General features: G+C 37.0%; 1 protein-coding gene across 1 annotated transcript; it reads left to right on the top strand.

The window, feature by feature from the left end:
• Nucleotides 1-4,083: 4,083 nt before the first annotated feature.
• LOC110899458 (protein ALTERED PHOSPHATE STARVATION RESPONSE 1) lies at nt 4,084-8,627 on the top strand. Its single transcript, XM_022146354.2, has 4 exons — nt 4,084-5,031; nt 5,682-5,875; nt 6,050-6,273; nt 7,616-8,627. The coding sequence occupies exons 1-4, from the start codon at nt 4,314-4,316 to the stop codon at nt 8,382-8,384; spliced, it is 1,905 nt and encodes a 634-aa protein (XP_022002046.1). The 5' UTR covers nt 4,084-4,313; the 3' UTR covers nt 8,385-8,627.
• Nucleotides 8,628-12,882: the final 4,255 nt, after the last annotated feature.

Here is a 12,882-nt window from a genome sequence, read left to right on the forward strand (position 1 = left end):
TTCAAGAATAGGTATTTGTCACAGACCAGCTCTGTGACTATGGTCATATCACCATTGGCTGGCCCAATGGGTGACGTATATCACTTTCTTTTAGGCTCGCCCACCTAATGTGATTAAAACATTAATAATACTGTGCACAATACCCCACATACCGGCTGTAATTTGGTGATTACATAAACTTAATCACTGTAATTATAACTTTGAAAAATTGGTTTGGAGTATTGTAAAACAATTGATAAAAAGAGAATGACTCACATTGCAGATTTAGTACTGACAGAATATGATTTTATCCCTGTTAACCTAATTTTACAATAATGCACACAAAACAGAGTTAGTGATCAATACAGCAGTTACGATAATTTTCCGAGATCAAATACTCGCAATGAATGACCAAGTGCAATACTTCAACTCATTTATCAAAATGACAAACGACAAAGTATAGTACTTCAACTCATTATCGAATTATCGACAACGACAAAGTACAATGCTTCAACTCATTTATCGGATTACCGACAAACGACAAAGCATAGCCCAATGTGGGCGGCACTTAGACATTCTTTGGGTATATTGATCCCGGAAACTGAATCGTAATAGCGATCGAGTAATTACCCTGTTCTGCGGCAGCGATTCGATATTAGTGTGTGTGTGTTGGACTGTTTCTGTGATAACTTGATCTACGTAACTCAGATTTACGTCGTTTCAAAGACAGAATTCAAGTCCCAACCCCCTCTATTTATACCCAAAATTTGACACCGTCGCGTAGCGCGAGGGGTACCCCCTATAGGTGTCGCGCTACGCGAGTGGTAACCTATGTTCATAGGGTAGCTACGTGTGTAACTAGGCTTGCTGTGTTGACAGTTTCGTTAATTTCGAATTTTACACAGAGTTATGAGGATAATCGTTGGCTAGGGTTTATCCCCCCTGAGTTTTAGGGGTCCTGATCCTGATTCTGATTGTTTTGGAAATTTTAGGGTTAGTGCAGAATTACTTGGGTATCTCAATTAGGGTTTTCTTAATAGCTAATTACCATTCTAATTATTAATTTTAATGAGAGTTATTACATAGGGTTACGAGATTTCTTTTGAAAGAGCAGAGAAGAAGATAGAAGAGCCTTGAAGACACTAGTCCACATCTGCCCGAGGAAGTGGTTTTGAAGACCTTTTTTAATGAAAGCACTTTAAGAAAACAAACACACTGCAGACTTAAATGTCTGCGCGTAGTCTGTGTGAGACAGACATAAGAGATTCCGAAGTGATTTTGAAAAAAAAAAAAAAAAAAAAAACAAACAAACAAACACCCCCTAAATATTTGGTTTTTTTAAGTGCTTACGAGACATCTCATTGTCAATTGTCAGTGTAGCCTAAAAAAACCCCTCAAATATTAAAATTGACCAGATGATTAAATTGTTAGTGTAGAAATAAACATTTGAGCAAATATCCAATACGAAACAAACATGCATAGATATCATAAATCACAATAGTCTCTTAAAAGATGATTAATTGCTAAAAATTACCTAATGAATCACAATATTTTTTTTTAAATCTACCGTTCATAATCAGTACAAGTACCTCCAATAACACATGCTACTGATAAAAAAAATGAAATATAATAATGGTAAACAAACCAAAAAAGTATTGACATTGTAAAGCTCCAAAATAGTACACCTGAATCACATGATTTGTAATAGGTGTATGAAATTTTGTTGGCATTTTTCTTAAGGGACGGTAAATTTTTATTTTACAAAATCATTGTCTTAGAAAGGGTAAAAATAATTTTACATGAAATTTATTAGTCTACACGACACAAGTCGCTTAAACTAGACATTTCATAGCTAAAACATGTATCGAGATATGACTGTACATGAATAAACATTATAATGACCTTTTCTTAAAGATAGTTCTTCCAATTGTTCTTTTTCTTAAAGATGATTATACAAAGTAGCATAATGGACTACTACATGAGTAAAATTGTTCTTAAAGATGATTATACAAAGTAGGGTAATGGATTACTACATGTGTAAAATTGTTCTATTATATTTCTCTTTATTTTATATAGAAAAAAATACATGTCTATCTATCAAATTCCTAGATTATGAAGAGTTTGAATTTATAATAATACTAGGTTATAACCCCGTACATTAGACGGGTTGAATAAATAAATTTTATATACTAAATGATAAAACAATATATCTTTAAAAACCTCATTTATTGCATGGGTTGAATAAATGTAATTTTATTTATTAAATAATAAAAAAGTTATATCTATAAGAACAATATTATACGGGTTGAATAAATGTAATTGTATAACCAAATAAAAAAGTTATATATTTAAAACCACGTGTATTACACGGGTTGAATAAATAAATTTTATATATTAAATAATAAAACAATGTATCTTTAAAAACCTCATTTATTGCACGGGTTGAATAAATGTAATTTTATATACCAAATAATCAAAAAATTACATCTTTAAAAATATGTGTATTACACGGTTTGAATAAATGTAATTTTTTGTACTAAATAATAAAAAATATATATATCCTTAAAAAACCCCGTGTATTGTACGAATTGAATAAATCTAATTTTATACATCAAATAATAAAAATTTATATCTTAAAAAACCTCATGTATTACATGGGTCGAGTAAATGTAATTTTGTATAGTGAAAATAAAAATATTTAATATATTAACACAAAGTTTGGTTTTCGTGATAAAATATATTATTCTGTTCTTGCAAAATTTGTTAACGAAGTCTCAATAAATTTAACCCTTTATTTAAAACTCCGTAAATGTATAAATGACAAAATAATATTAGTTAATTTTATTTTAAGTTTCGTAAAATCTATTTGATAACAAACTAAACAAAATGTTCAAATATATAGTTAATATCAAATTAGATAATTAAGTTTGAATTTGAAGTAAATATATAAATATAAAAGTAATAATTAATTCAAATAAATAATATTATAAATGAGAAGAAGATTAAACTAAATAATAATTATCAATAAGATATTGAACTAAATAATATTTAGTAGGAGAGTTATTTATAATTAATTAAAAAAGATTAAATTAAAATAATAATTATCTATAACAGATGGCCTAATATGATGACAAGTGTCCCCAAAGTGGTTTCTTTTATTATAGAGTGATGATTATAATATTTATACTAATCAAAGTCTTATAGTATTTTTAATTTTACATATTTGTATATTAACCCATAAAATTATATAGCTCTTGTGATGTTTTTATTGTTATAACAGAATTTAGCTAATATAACTCTAAATTTTTTTTAACCACGAATATTTCTTCAACTTTACTTTATATCAAAACTAGGTTAGAACTCCGTGTATTACACGGGTTGAATAAATGTAATTTTATATATTAAATAATAAAAAATTATATCTTTATAAACCTCGTATATTGTACGAGTTAAATAAATGTAATTTTATATATTAAATAATAATTTGGCTAATATTACATTTGCTCAAAGTTATTTAATAACTTGTAATAATATTCACTTTCACACTATATAATAAGGCTCAAAGTATCTACACACCAAGTGTGTTATAGGCAACCCAAAAAGGTGTTTTTTGTTCTTTGTGCATACCCTGCAGTGTCGAGCTGTGACCCAAGTGCGGTGTTTTGGTCCGATCAACCAGACAAAGACTAACGGGTCTATTGACCGGACCAAATCACCGAGCTTTGGCCGCGTTTTGGTCCTGTCAACCAGACCGGGTGTCAGTCTTTTGTCTGGTTGACAAGACCAAAACGCGGCCAAAGCTCGGCGTTTTGGTCTGGTCAACAGACCCATCAGACACCCGTCAGTCTTTGTCTGGTTAACCGGACCAAAACGCCACGCTTTGGCCACAGTTCGACACTACAGGGTGTGCATATAAGACAAAAACATATTTTTGGTGTGACAATAGACAAATGGGTGTGCAAATAGGTACACCCATATAATAATAATAAGAAGAAAAAAGCATGTAAAATAGTGTTTACACTTAAATTACCAATACCTAACATGTAATAGGGGCACTCTAGTGAGTAAAATTAAATTACAAAAATATAAAAGCTCTTCTTTGCACTCTGTCCAACAATGTTTGTGCTCTTTCTCTTGTACTTCTCAAGACTTGTCTTCTTCACCCTCTCCTCCTCCACTACTTCACACTCCACACTCCAAACTCAAAACACCCACATGAAACTTGACCCAAAATGACCAACCTTTTGTGTTTTTCTCATCTTCTTGAAACATCAAGAAACACCCACATAAGATTTGTATAAAATCTTCAACATTTTTTTATAAATTGTTAAAAAATGGGGTGTTGTTATTCAAGACTAGAGAAAGAAGAAATCGTTTCAAGATGCAAAGCAAGAAAAAGATACATGAAACAGTTTGTAAAAGCAAGACATGCATTTTCTGCTTCACATTGCATGTATTTAAGGTGTTTAAGAACCACCGGATCCGCCCTTCTACAATTCGCCACCGCTGAAACCACCCTACACCACCCGCCGGACCACCATTTACCACCCACTCTCCCCACCCCTCCGCCGCCGCAACCACCCACTCCGCCGCCGCCACCTCCGCCGCCGATGAGTCCGACGTCGGAAACATGGACAACTTCCACCACCAACACCGCCACCACCCCACTCCCGCCGCCGCCGCCACCGCCGCCGTCGTCCACGTGGGATTTCTGGGACCCGTTCATGCCGTCGTCGACGAGATCGGGGACGGTGGATGAGGAAGAATGGGAAGATAGGTCGACCACTGTTCCGTCGGAGACGGTGGCCGCCACCACCGTTGGGGCGGCGAGTGTGGCGGCGCCGCCGTCCGCCGTTAGTGGGTTTTCTAAGATCTCTGTGTCTACTGGTACTACTAGTGAAATGGCGGTGGTGGTGTCGACAAAGGTTAAAGATTTGGTGGAGATTATTAAAGAATTAGATGAGTATTTTCTTCAGGCGGCGGATTCCGGTGGGAAATTGTCGGCGTTGTTGGAAGTTCCGGCGTGCACATTTCCCGGCCAAGGGTCGTCAGGTAAATTAAGGGTGTACTCTAGGTACTCATGACCAGGGGCGTGAATTTCTGACACGACCCGAAAACACGACACACGAACCTAACATGAAATTCGTGGGTTTAGGTTTAGCCTAAACGGGTTCGGGTCAGTTTCAGAACCCGTCCGTTTAGGTTAACGGGTCGGGTTGGGTCAACCTGGTTGGGTTGGCGGGTTGACCCATTTACCACATTTATGTTATATTAATTTTTTTTACAATATATTTTATGTCATAATTTAAATAGAGTATGTTTTATGTCATAATTATAACTTAAAAAAAGAGAAATTAACATCAGATTTATAATTTAAATATAATTGAGTTATATACATTAGTGTTTTTTAAGTAAATTTTAATAAAATAATAGTTTCAGTTTTAAAAATAAACTAATTTGGGAACAATGATTCCAAGATAGCGATGTGATGTTATGAGTATCAATCACGTGCACTTGACGTGTGTTCTTTTGTCTATCTAAATCTGTAACATGCTAAACAACATTAAAATCCACTAGGCAATTGAACTATTGAATGGTATTGTTAAATTTTGATTAATATTAATCTTGGATGTGGAAAAAGAGTTTAGGGTTGACTTCAAAGGTCAAAGCTTGAAATCCTGAGTTTATGTAATGTGTTATAGGTAAAGTTCAAGGGTATGGGAAGAATTTGAGCCCGTTGTTCGGCTCGTGGAGCTCAACTCCGAAGTTAAATGTGTTTGGATGCGATGGCATGGGTGGAGTTACCGCGGTTGGTGGCAGTCTTGGTGTTGGGAGCCATTGTTCTACGGTGGAGAGATTGTACGCATGGGAGAAGAAACTATACCAGGAGGTTAAGGTAACCATAATCTTGTAACAATGTGAAATTATCATTTTAGTTAAATGTGCATGTCTTTATATATGTTTTTGTATGGTATAAATGTTACCAATAGCTCTGCTGTGAGTGGGATTTTACTGGGTATGTTTGTTTTCTGACTGGATTTTTTTTTTTTTTTTTTGGTTGGGGTTATAGAATATGGAGAGTTCAAAGATTGAGCATGCAAAGAGGGTAGAACAATTGAGGAAAATGGAGCTTAAGAGGGCTGATTATATGAAGACTGAGAAAGCAAAAAAAGAGGTTGAGAAGTTGGAGTCTGTAATGATGGTTTCTTCGCAGGCGATCGAGTCAACGTCGGATGAAATAGTCAAACTCCGAGAGGAAGAGCTTTACCCGCAACTTGTTGAGCTTGTTAAAGGGTTAGTCTTCTTTTTTAACTTCATTTTGATTATGATCATATTGAACATGAATTGGTTGAAATCATGGAGCCATGGTTCGGTTTTTATTTAAGAGATATTAAATCAAGTATGAGGGTTTGATTCAAACTGGTTTTCATGGTCTTGCTCTAGAATGGCTAAGAAGTTGAAACCGAGTAGAGACAGTTTAGTGTCATGGTTCTAGCCAAAACTACCAAACTGTGAAACGGATCACCTGAGACCCTTACATTCCTTTGTGACAAACTCACAAATTCATCCACTCGCATTTAATGGAACATACAAATGTAAATAGAGCGTGCTGTCACCTTTCCCCTACCTCTTCTTCACTAAGGCTATATGGTGTGGGTCGCCGCGCCACATAAGCGAGGAGCTTTATCGTTAACTTGCACGGTGTTGGATAACACCCCTTTAAATCCCCCTTTAACTATTTAAAAAAAAAGAAAAAGAAATTAGAATATAAAAAGATTCTGATTGGCTAAAGTCTAAACCACGTGAGACCCCTCCTCTCCTTCCTTTCACCCCCGCCATTGCTTTAGCTGAGGTGGGGCGGTGTTGGAGGTGCCATCATGCACACATGGCATGGGCCGCTACCCCACACTGTATAGCCTAATAGTATAGGTAGTGTATCTTATTCTTACGCGGGTATGAGTATACCAATTGATAAGCGAATTAGATTCGAGTATCTACCTTTTGCATTCGCATATCCCTAAAAAATTGTTTCTCGTCCAACCATAAAAAATGATACGCAAATTAGATTCGAGAAAAAAATGTTTTTTCATCTGTGCTCATAAAAAACCAATACGCAAATGAAAAAAGGCCCTTCCCATGATAAATGATACGCGGACCACACTAGAGTATCTACATTGTATGTTCGCGAATCCTTAAAATTTGTCTTTTTGTCTGCCTCATGGATCACGATGCCTGGATCAGATTCCGGGTATGGGTATCTACTTTTCTATGCTCGTGACTCATGGTTTATATATCGTTATCAGACTAAAGAAATGTTACGTGAGTAAAGGTATATGCACGACGGATCTCATGGCTATAAATGCGATTTTGTCTTTACACAACGATAGAGACATAACACACCTGGCATAATGATGACTGTTTTCATAATTTTCCTGTTTACGGTCCTTTCGCATATGATATTTTTCAAAGCAAGATCTTGTACCATATGGTCAAACCCAAAGGACTAGAATTGTATGCTAGGTGATACGCTGATGCAAGTTGTACTAACTACCACAACCACTAGTACCATTTATTTTGACTTTTTCTGGTCAAAATTGGAATCAAAACACCTCTAAAAGATCTTATTTTCTTGCAGATTAATGGGAATGTGGAGGAATCTATATGAATGCCACCAAGTCCAAATGCACATAGTCCAGCAACTCAAGTACCTCCACGCCACCCAGTCAACGGACCCCACTTCCGAACTCCACCGCCAAGCGGGTCTCCAACTAGAGCTCGAGGTTCAACAATGGCACCAATCCTTCTGCAGCCTCGTAAAAAGTCAACGTGACTACGTCCAGTCGTTGACCGGTTGGCTCCGCCTCAGCCTCTTCCAGATCGGGAAAACCGCGTTATCACACACCAAACAAGACTCCCCCATCTACGCCCTTTGTGAAGAATGGCATCTCGTGGTCGATAACGCCCCTGACAACGTCGCATCCGAGGGCATCAAAGCGTTACTCACCGCGGTTCATGCGATAGTAGTCCAACAAGCCGAAGAGCAGAAGCAGAAGAAAAGGGCGGACTCGTCGTATAAAGTGCTCGAGAAAAAAATGTCCGTGCTCCGGGCTCTTGAACGCAAGTTTGGCCCGTTTTCAAGCTCGTCAAATGGGAAGGACCATGTTGGGGACAAACGGGCCAAGGTGGAGTCGTTGAGGGCGAAGACTGAGGAAGAGAGAGGCAAATACGAGAAAACGATCAAGGTAACGAGAGCCATGACTTTGAGTAACTTACAAATCGGATTGCCTCATGTTTTTCAAGCGGTGACGGGTTTTGCTAACGTGTGGACCCATGGGTTCGAGTCTGTCTACAACCGAGCCAAGCGGCCGGAGGAGGTGCATGATGTAAAGAGGCTAATGCTTTAGGGCAGGGTTGTTGTAAGACTTTAGTGTGTTTTGGCACATCACTGAGACACATGTGTTAACATGTGTGCGCCAAAAGGTTTGGACTTTAAAGTGTGTTTTGATTCCATTTTGATCTTTTTGTTTTAGGACATGTTCGAGGCATGAGAAAAAAGTGAAAGGAATCTAAAGAGAATTCGCCACTTGAGACAAATTAGACAACCAAAATAAAACATTATGAACGGTTTAAAGGGCATCCTTGCTTCTTTAATGTTTGTTTCTATTAAAGATAGTGGAAAAGATAATATTTTTTTTAGTTAAATCAACATTATGAGAGGACTAGAGTCTAGAGGAGAAAGCTCGTCTTTTGAGAAAAACTTGGATGATAAATGACTTTAATCCGTTAATACAATTTTGGAAAAGAAATTAATAAAGCACAAGTTTTGGGGATTAAAATAAAGACTTATATGACTAAATTATTAAAATCGACATTTATCTTTATTACCAATCCATCACTTGGGTCTAGTGGTTGAAAAGATTTGAGTTTTTTTGAGACTCAAGTTTAATCCTCACTAGTGTCATATTTGGTGGATAAAGGTAAATGAAGACTAGTTCTCCCAGACTCTAAAATAAGGGTTCGAGCCCGAGCCAACCCGGGTTTTAGTCCATCGTGCGTTACGCCAAAGAGATTTTCTCTTGTGGCGGCGCAAGCCCCTGCCAAGCAGTGGGTGGTATGGTTTCCCGGGGAACGCCGTTAGTCAAACTCTGACGCCAGCGTGGACTCGGTTAAGACAACATAGTCTAGCCAGAGTAGGGTTAGGGCCCTCTGTTTAGGAGAGTGTGAGATCTCTCTCACAACAAGTTAAAGATTCTCACCGTTCAAAAAAAATCTTTGTTACCAAATTTTTAAAATAAATATAGAAAAGGGGGTCTAGGATAGGGATTGATATAACGGTTTAACTTATTCTACAAATACTCCTAAAAATAAGAGATATAAAAAGGCATTATAGAGTGACAAGTATCCAAGAACATAAAACCTAAACTCACTACACCACCACCTAAACACCCACCACCACCCAAAAATCTAACCCCCCCCCCCCCAAAAAAAAAAAAAAAAAAAAAAAATACACCTAATCCCCCACCCCCCAAAAACATAGTCTGGCCAGAGTAGGGTTAGGGTCCTCTGTTTAGGAGAGTGTGAGATCTCTCTCACAACAAGTTAAAGATTCTCACCGTTCAAAAAAAAGTCTTTATTACCAAATTTTTAAATAAATATAGAAAAGAGGGTCTAGGATAGGGATTGATATAACGGTTTAAGTTATTCTACAAAGACTCCTAAAAATAAGAAATGTAAAAAAACATTATAGAGTGACAAGTGTCCAAGAACCTAAAACCTAAACTCACTACACCACCACCTAAACACCCACCCCCACTCCACCACCACCCAAAAACCTAACCCCCCCCCCCCACACACACACACACTGATGCGTGTGTGGTGTTATAGATTTTTATGTATATTTTTAGCCCTTTTTACACGTTAGTCAAGTTTTAAATTTATAAAACACGATATCTACTAACACCAAACACACATATGGGCAAATGCACCCATCGTGACCGTAGTATAGTGTTGGCAAGATACTGAGGTCGTCCAAGGACACAAGAGCTTTTAATACCGGTTTATCCTCAACGTCTAATCAAAGCAAAAGTTTAGAAAAAAGATATTTAAACTAGAAAATAAAAACTAAAAATGCTGAAAAATAAAAATAAAAACAGATAGACAAGATGAATCACTTGGATTCGACTCGTGTTTAGTGTAACCTTTGATTATTTCCGCATTTTTGCACTTTTTAAAAGATTATCTTAGTTATTGTAGTAGGCCCCTCTTTTGAAGGTGACGTTACCCTCAACCCAGTAGTTTGAGTCAGCAAAGATACAATCCAAAAGGGTTGGATTATTGAAAGATAATTAATTGAGTTATTAATACGTAATGTGGTAGGCCCCTCTTTTGAAGGTGACGTTACCCTCGGCTAAGTAATCTGAGTCAGCAGGGATACAGTCCTAAGTAGCCGGGTTAATGTTTTAATAGTAGCTTACATATGAGGGGATCAAGAAGTTCGGACCCCCGCCATCCAATACCAGTGGGTATTGAAGGAGGTCCTACTAAAGTTGACCCAGGTCCTTGCAGGATCTATACACTGAACAAGGCAAGACTTTTACCAAACCATTCCCTTAACCCCGACCAGGTAGCCAACATATCTCCATATAGACCGTGGAGATATGAATGGTGAAAATATTTTATTTTATATAGACAGTAAAATAATGCCAAGACACTGCGGACAAATGATAAGGAAGATTCACCTTCAACATAAGAAACTAGTTATTAAAGTCATTAATACATAACCAAATAAAAAGTGCGAAAAGATTAAAAATAAAAAGTATTACACTAGACATTTGTCTTCACCAAGTGATGTAAGAGACTTAGGCAAACATGGCATTTGATTGTTAAGAATTCTTACGATCAATCTTGGATCCCGAGACTACTCACACACTCTATGATGGATGATGGATGATGGTGGTGGATGTGGGTTGTGATGGTGGTGGTGGGTGGGTGAAGTGTGAGATAGGTGGTTTGCCAAGGGATGGTTTGCAAATGAGCCAAGCACGCCTATTTATAGCTTGCACAGAAGCCCGGACACGACTCCGTGTCCACTCATCTTCTCTTTCTTCATTAAATGCAGTTTATCTGCATTAAGTTGACCACGCCCCCGTGTCCGCTGGGCACGACCCTGTGCGCAGAAGCGTATCTGTACTATCAAGATTTCCCTAGATTCTGCGAATCTTAGAGTTGACCACGGCCCCGTGTCCGCTGGACACGCCCCCGTGGTGGGTGATAAGAGCTTCTACAACTTTGCCTTTTCTGCAGACACTTGGGCACGCCCCCGTGCTCATTGAGCACGGGGCGTGTTCGGCCTTCTGTTCTGTTGTTTTTGCTTGGGAAGATGCTGTCGAGGGTCGGGCATGCCACGTTTATTCCTTTTCTTGTATTTATGTTAGATTTAGCTGCCTTTTTGCTTCTTTTGTTCATTTGAGCTCATATAATCCTGAAAATACAAAAGGAAGACAAAAACACACTTTTTCCAATATTAGTACTAAAAAAGGTTAGTTTTTTGCCATATTTGATGTAATTTATATGTTGCATTTCGCGCACATCACACACCCAACTAAATGCTAAAAACTAAACCATAAAACTGAACCCCACACAACTAAATGCTAAAAAAATCTATTTTTTTAATATTTAAAAAAAATCGCTACTTTTAGTCACCAAAAATTTTTGAATTGGTAGGGGTTTAGGATTTTGGGTGGTGGTGAGTGTCTTTTTTTTTTTTTTGATATACTAGGTTTATTTTTAGGAGACTTTATATTTGATCCTAAACCTTCGAATAACATAGAGAAGGAGGTGATGCTAATATGACATTGAGATTGAGATGGTAGGAGTAAAAGATAAAAGAAGAAAGGGATAAGGATAACACATAACCTTAGGGGTAAGGGGTATCCAAGGGTACTATCTTTGCCTCGATCAATCAAATCTTGCCATGTCAGAAATTTTAAATAAAACACTGACGGCATCTTACCCTTGACATAAATTATTTCTTATGTTTTAATTAATTAAACTGTAACACCCGTTCTTATAAATCATGTTTTAACGTATATTTTATGAAAACAGTCATGTAATTAAGATTACATATACATCGAAAATACGGGCTTATTAAAACCTTTTACAATTTAACAGTTTAGAACATAATGTAATTAAGTTCGTCATTTAAAAGTAACAACGAAACGTCATGCGGAAGCTTTGTTCTTTATGTGTTCGGTTCCTCGCCGAGCTTGATCGTCCTCTGGTGCTAAAATTTTACCTGAAACTCATAAAACATGAGTTGAATTAGTCATACGTAACTTAGAACATATTTAAACGGGTTCGCAATGCGTATACGGTTAAAATAAACGATTTTCGCGAAACTGGCACATGCTCGCGTAGCGCTACGGCCCGTCTCGCTACGCTAGCATGTGTTTTCGACATAATGTTGATGCTGGTACTGCAAAATTCCCAGCATGACTCGATTTCACGGAAACGAGCATATCTCTCTCGTTTTTAATCCGTTTTACCCGATTCTTTTTCCTACGCGTCCGTAATTTAATTCTCCATCTAATGGAGTTAAAATCCAACATCCGACATATTAAAATTTCAGACTTTTAACTCTTCGGCTTATTACCCTTTTTACCAAATTTTGACCCGTTCGTGATTTCATCATCAAACATGTTTATTTGATCTTTAAACTTATGAAATTCATAGTTTCAATGTCTCCTATCATGTTAATCTCAAATCACGGGTTTCTTACATAATAAAAACCCGTTTACGCTCAAGTGCTTATTTTGACCCGTTAAGGGTATTTAAGCACTTTCGAGCTTAAAATCGCTTTCGATTGCTTCTAGCATTCCATCACCACATTTCTTATCCTATAAT

Source organism: Helianthus annuus, chromosome 7 (genome assembly GCF_002127325.2).
Source record: "Helianthus annuus cultivar XRQ/B chromosome 7, HanXRQr2.0-SUNRISE, whole genome shotgun sequence".
NCBI lineage: Eukaryota > Viridiplantae > Streptophyta > Magnoliopsida > Asterales > Asteraceae > Helianthus > Helianthus annuus.

Bases quoted from the DNA above. Each gene is read 5' to 3' on its own strand.
- LOC110899458 (XM_022146354.2), top strand. From the start codon at position 4,314: ATGGGGTGTTGTTATTCAAGACTAGAGAAAGAAGAAATCGTTTCAAGA. The intron at 5,876-6,049 runs GTAACCATAATC...TTGGGGTTATAG, and splicing joins AACTATACCAGGAGGTTAAG to AATATGGAGAGTTCAAAGAT. The intron at 6,274-7,615 runs GTTAGTCTTCTT...ATTTTCTTGCAG, and splicing joins CTTGTTGAGCTTGTTAAAGG to ATTAATGGGAATGTGGAGGA.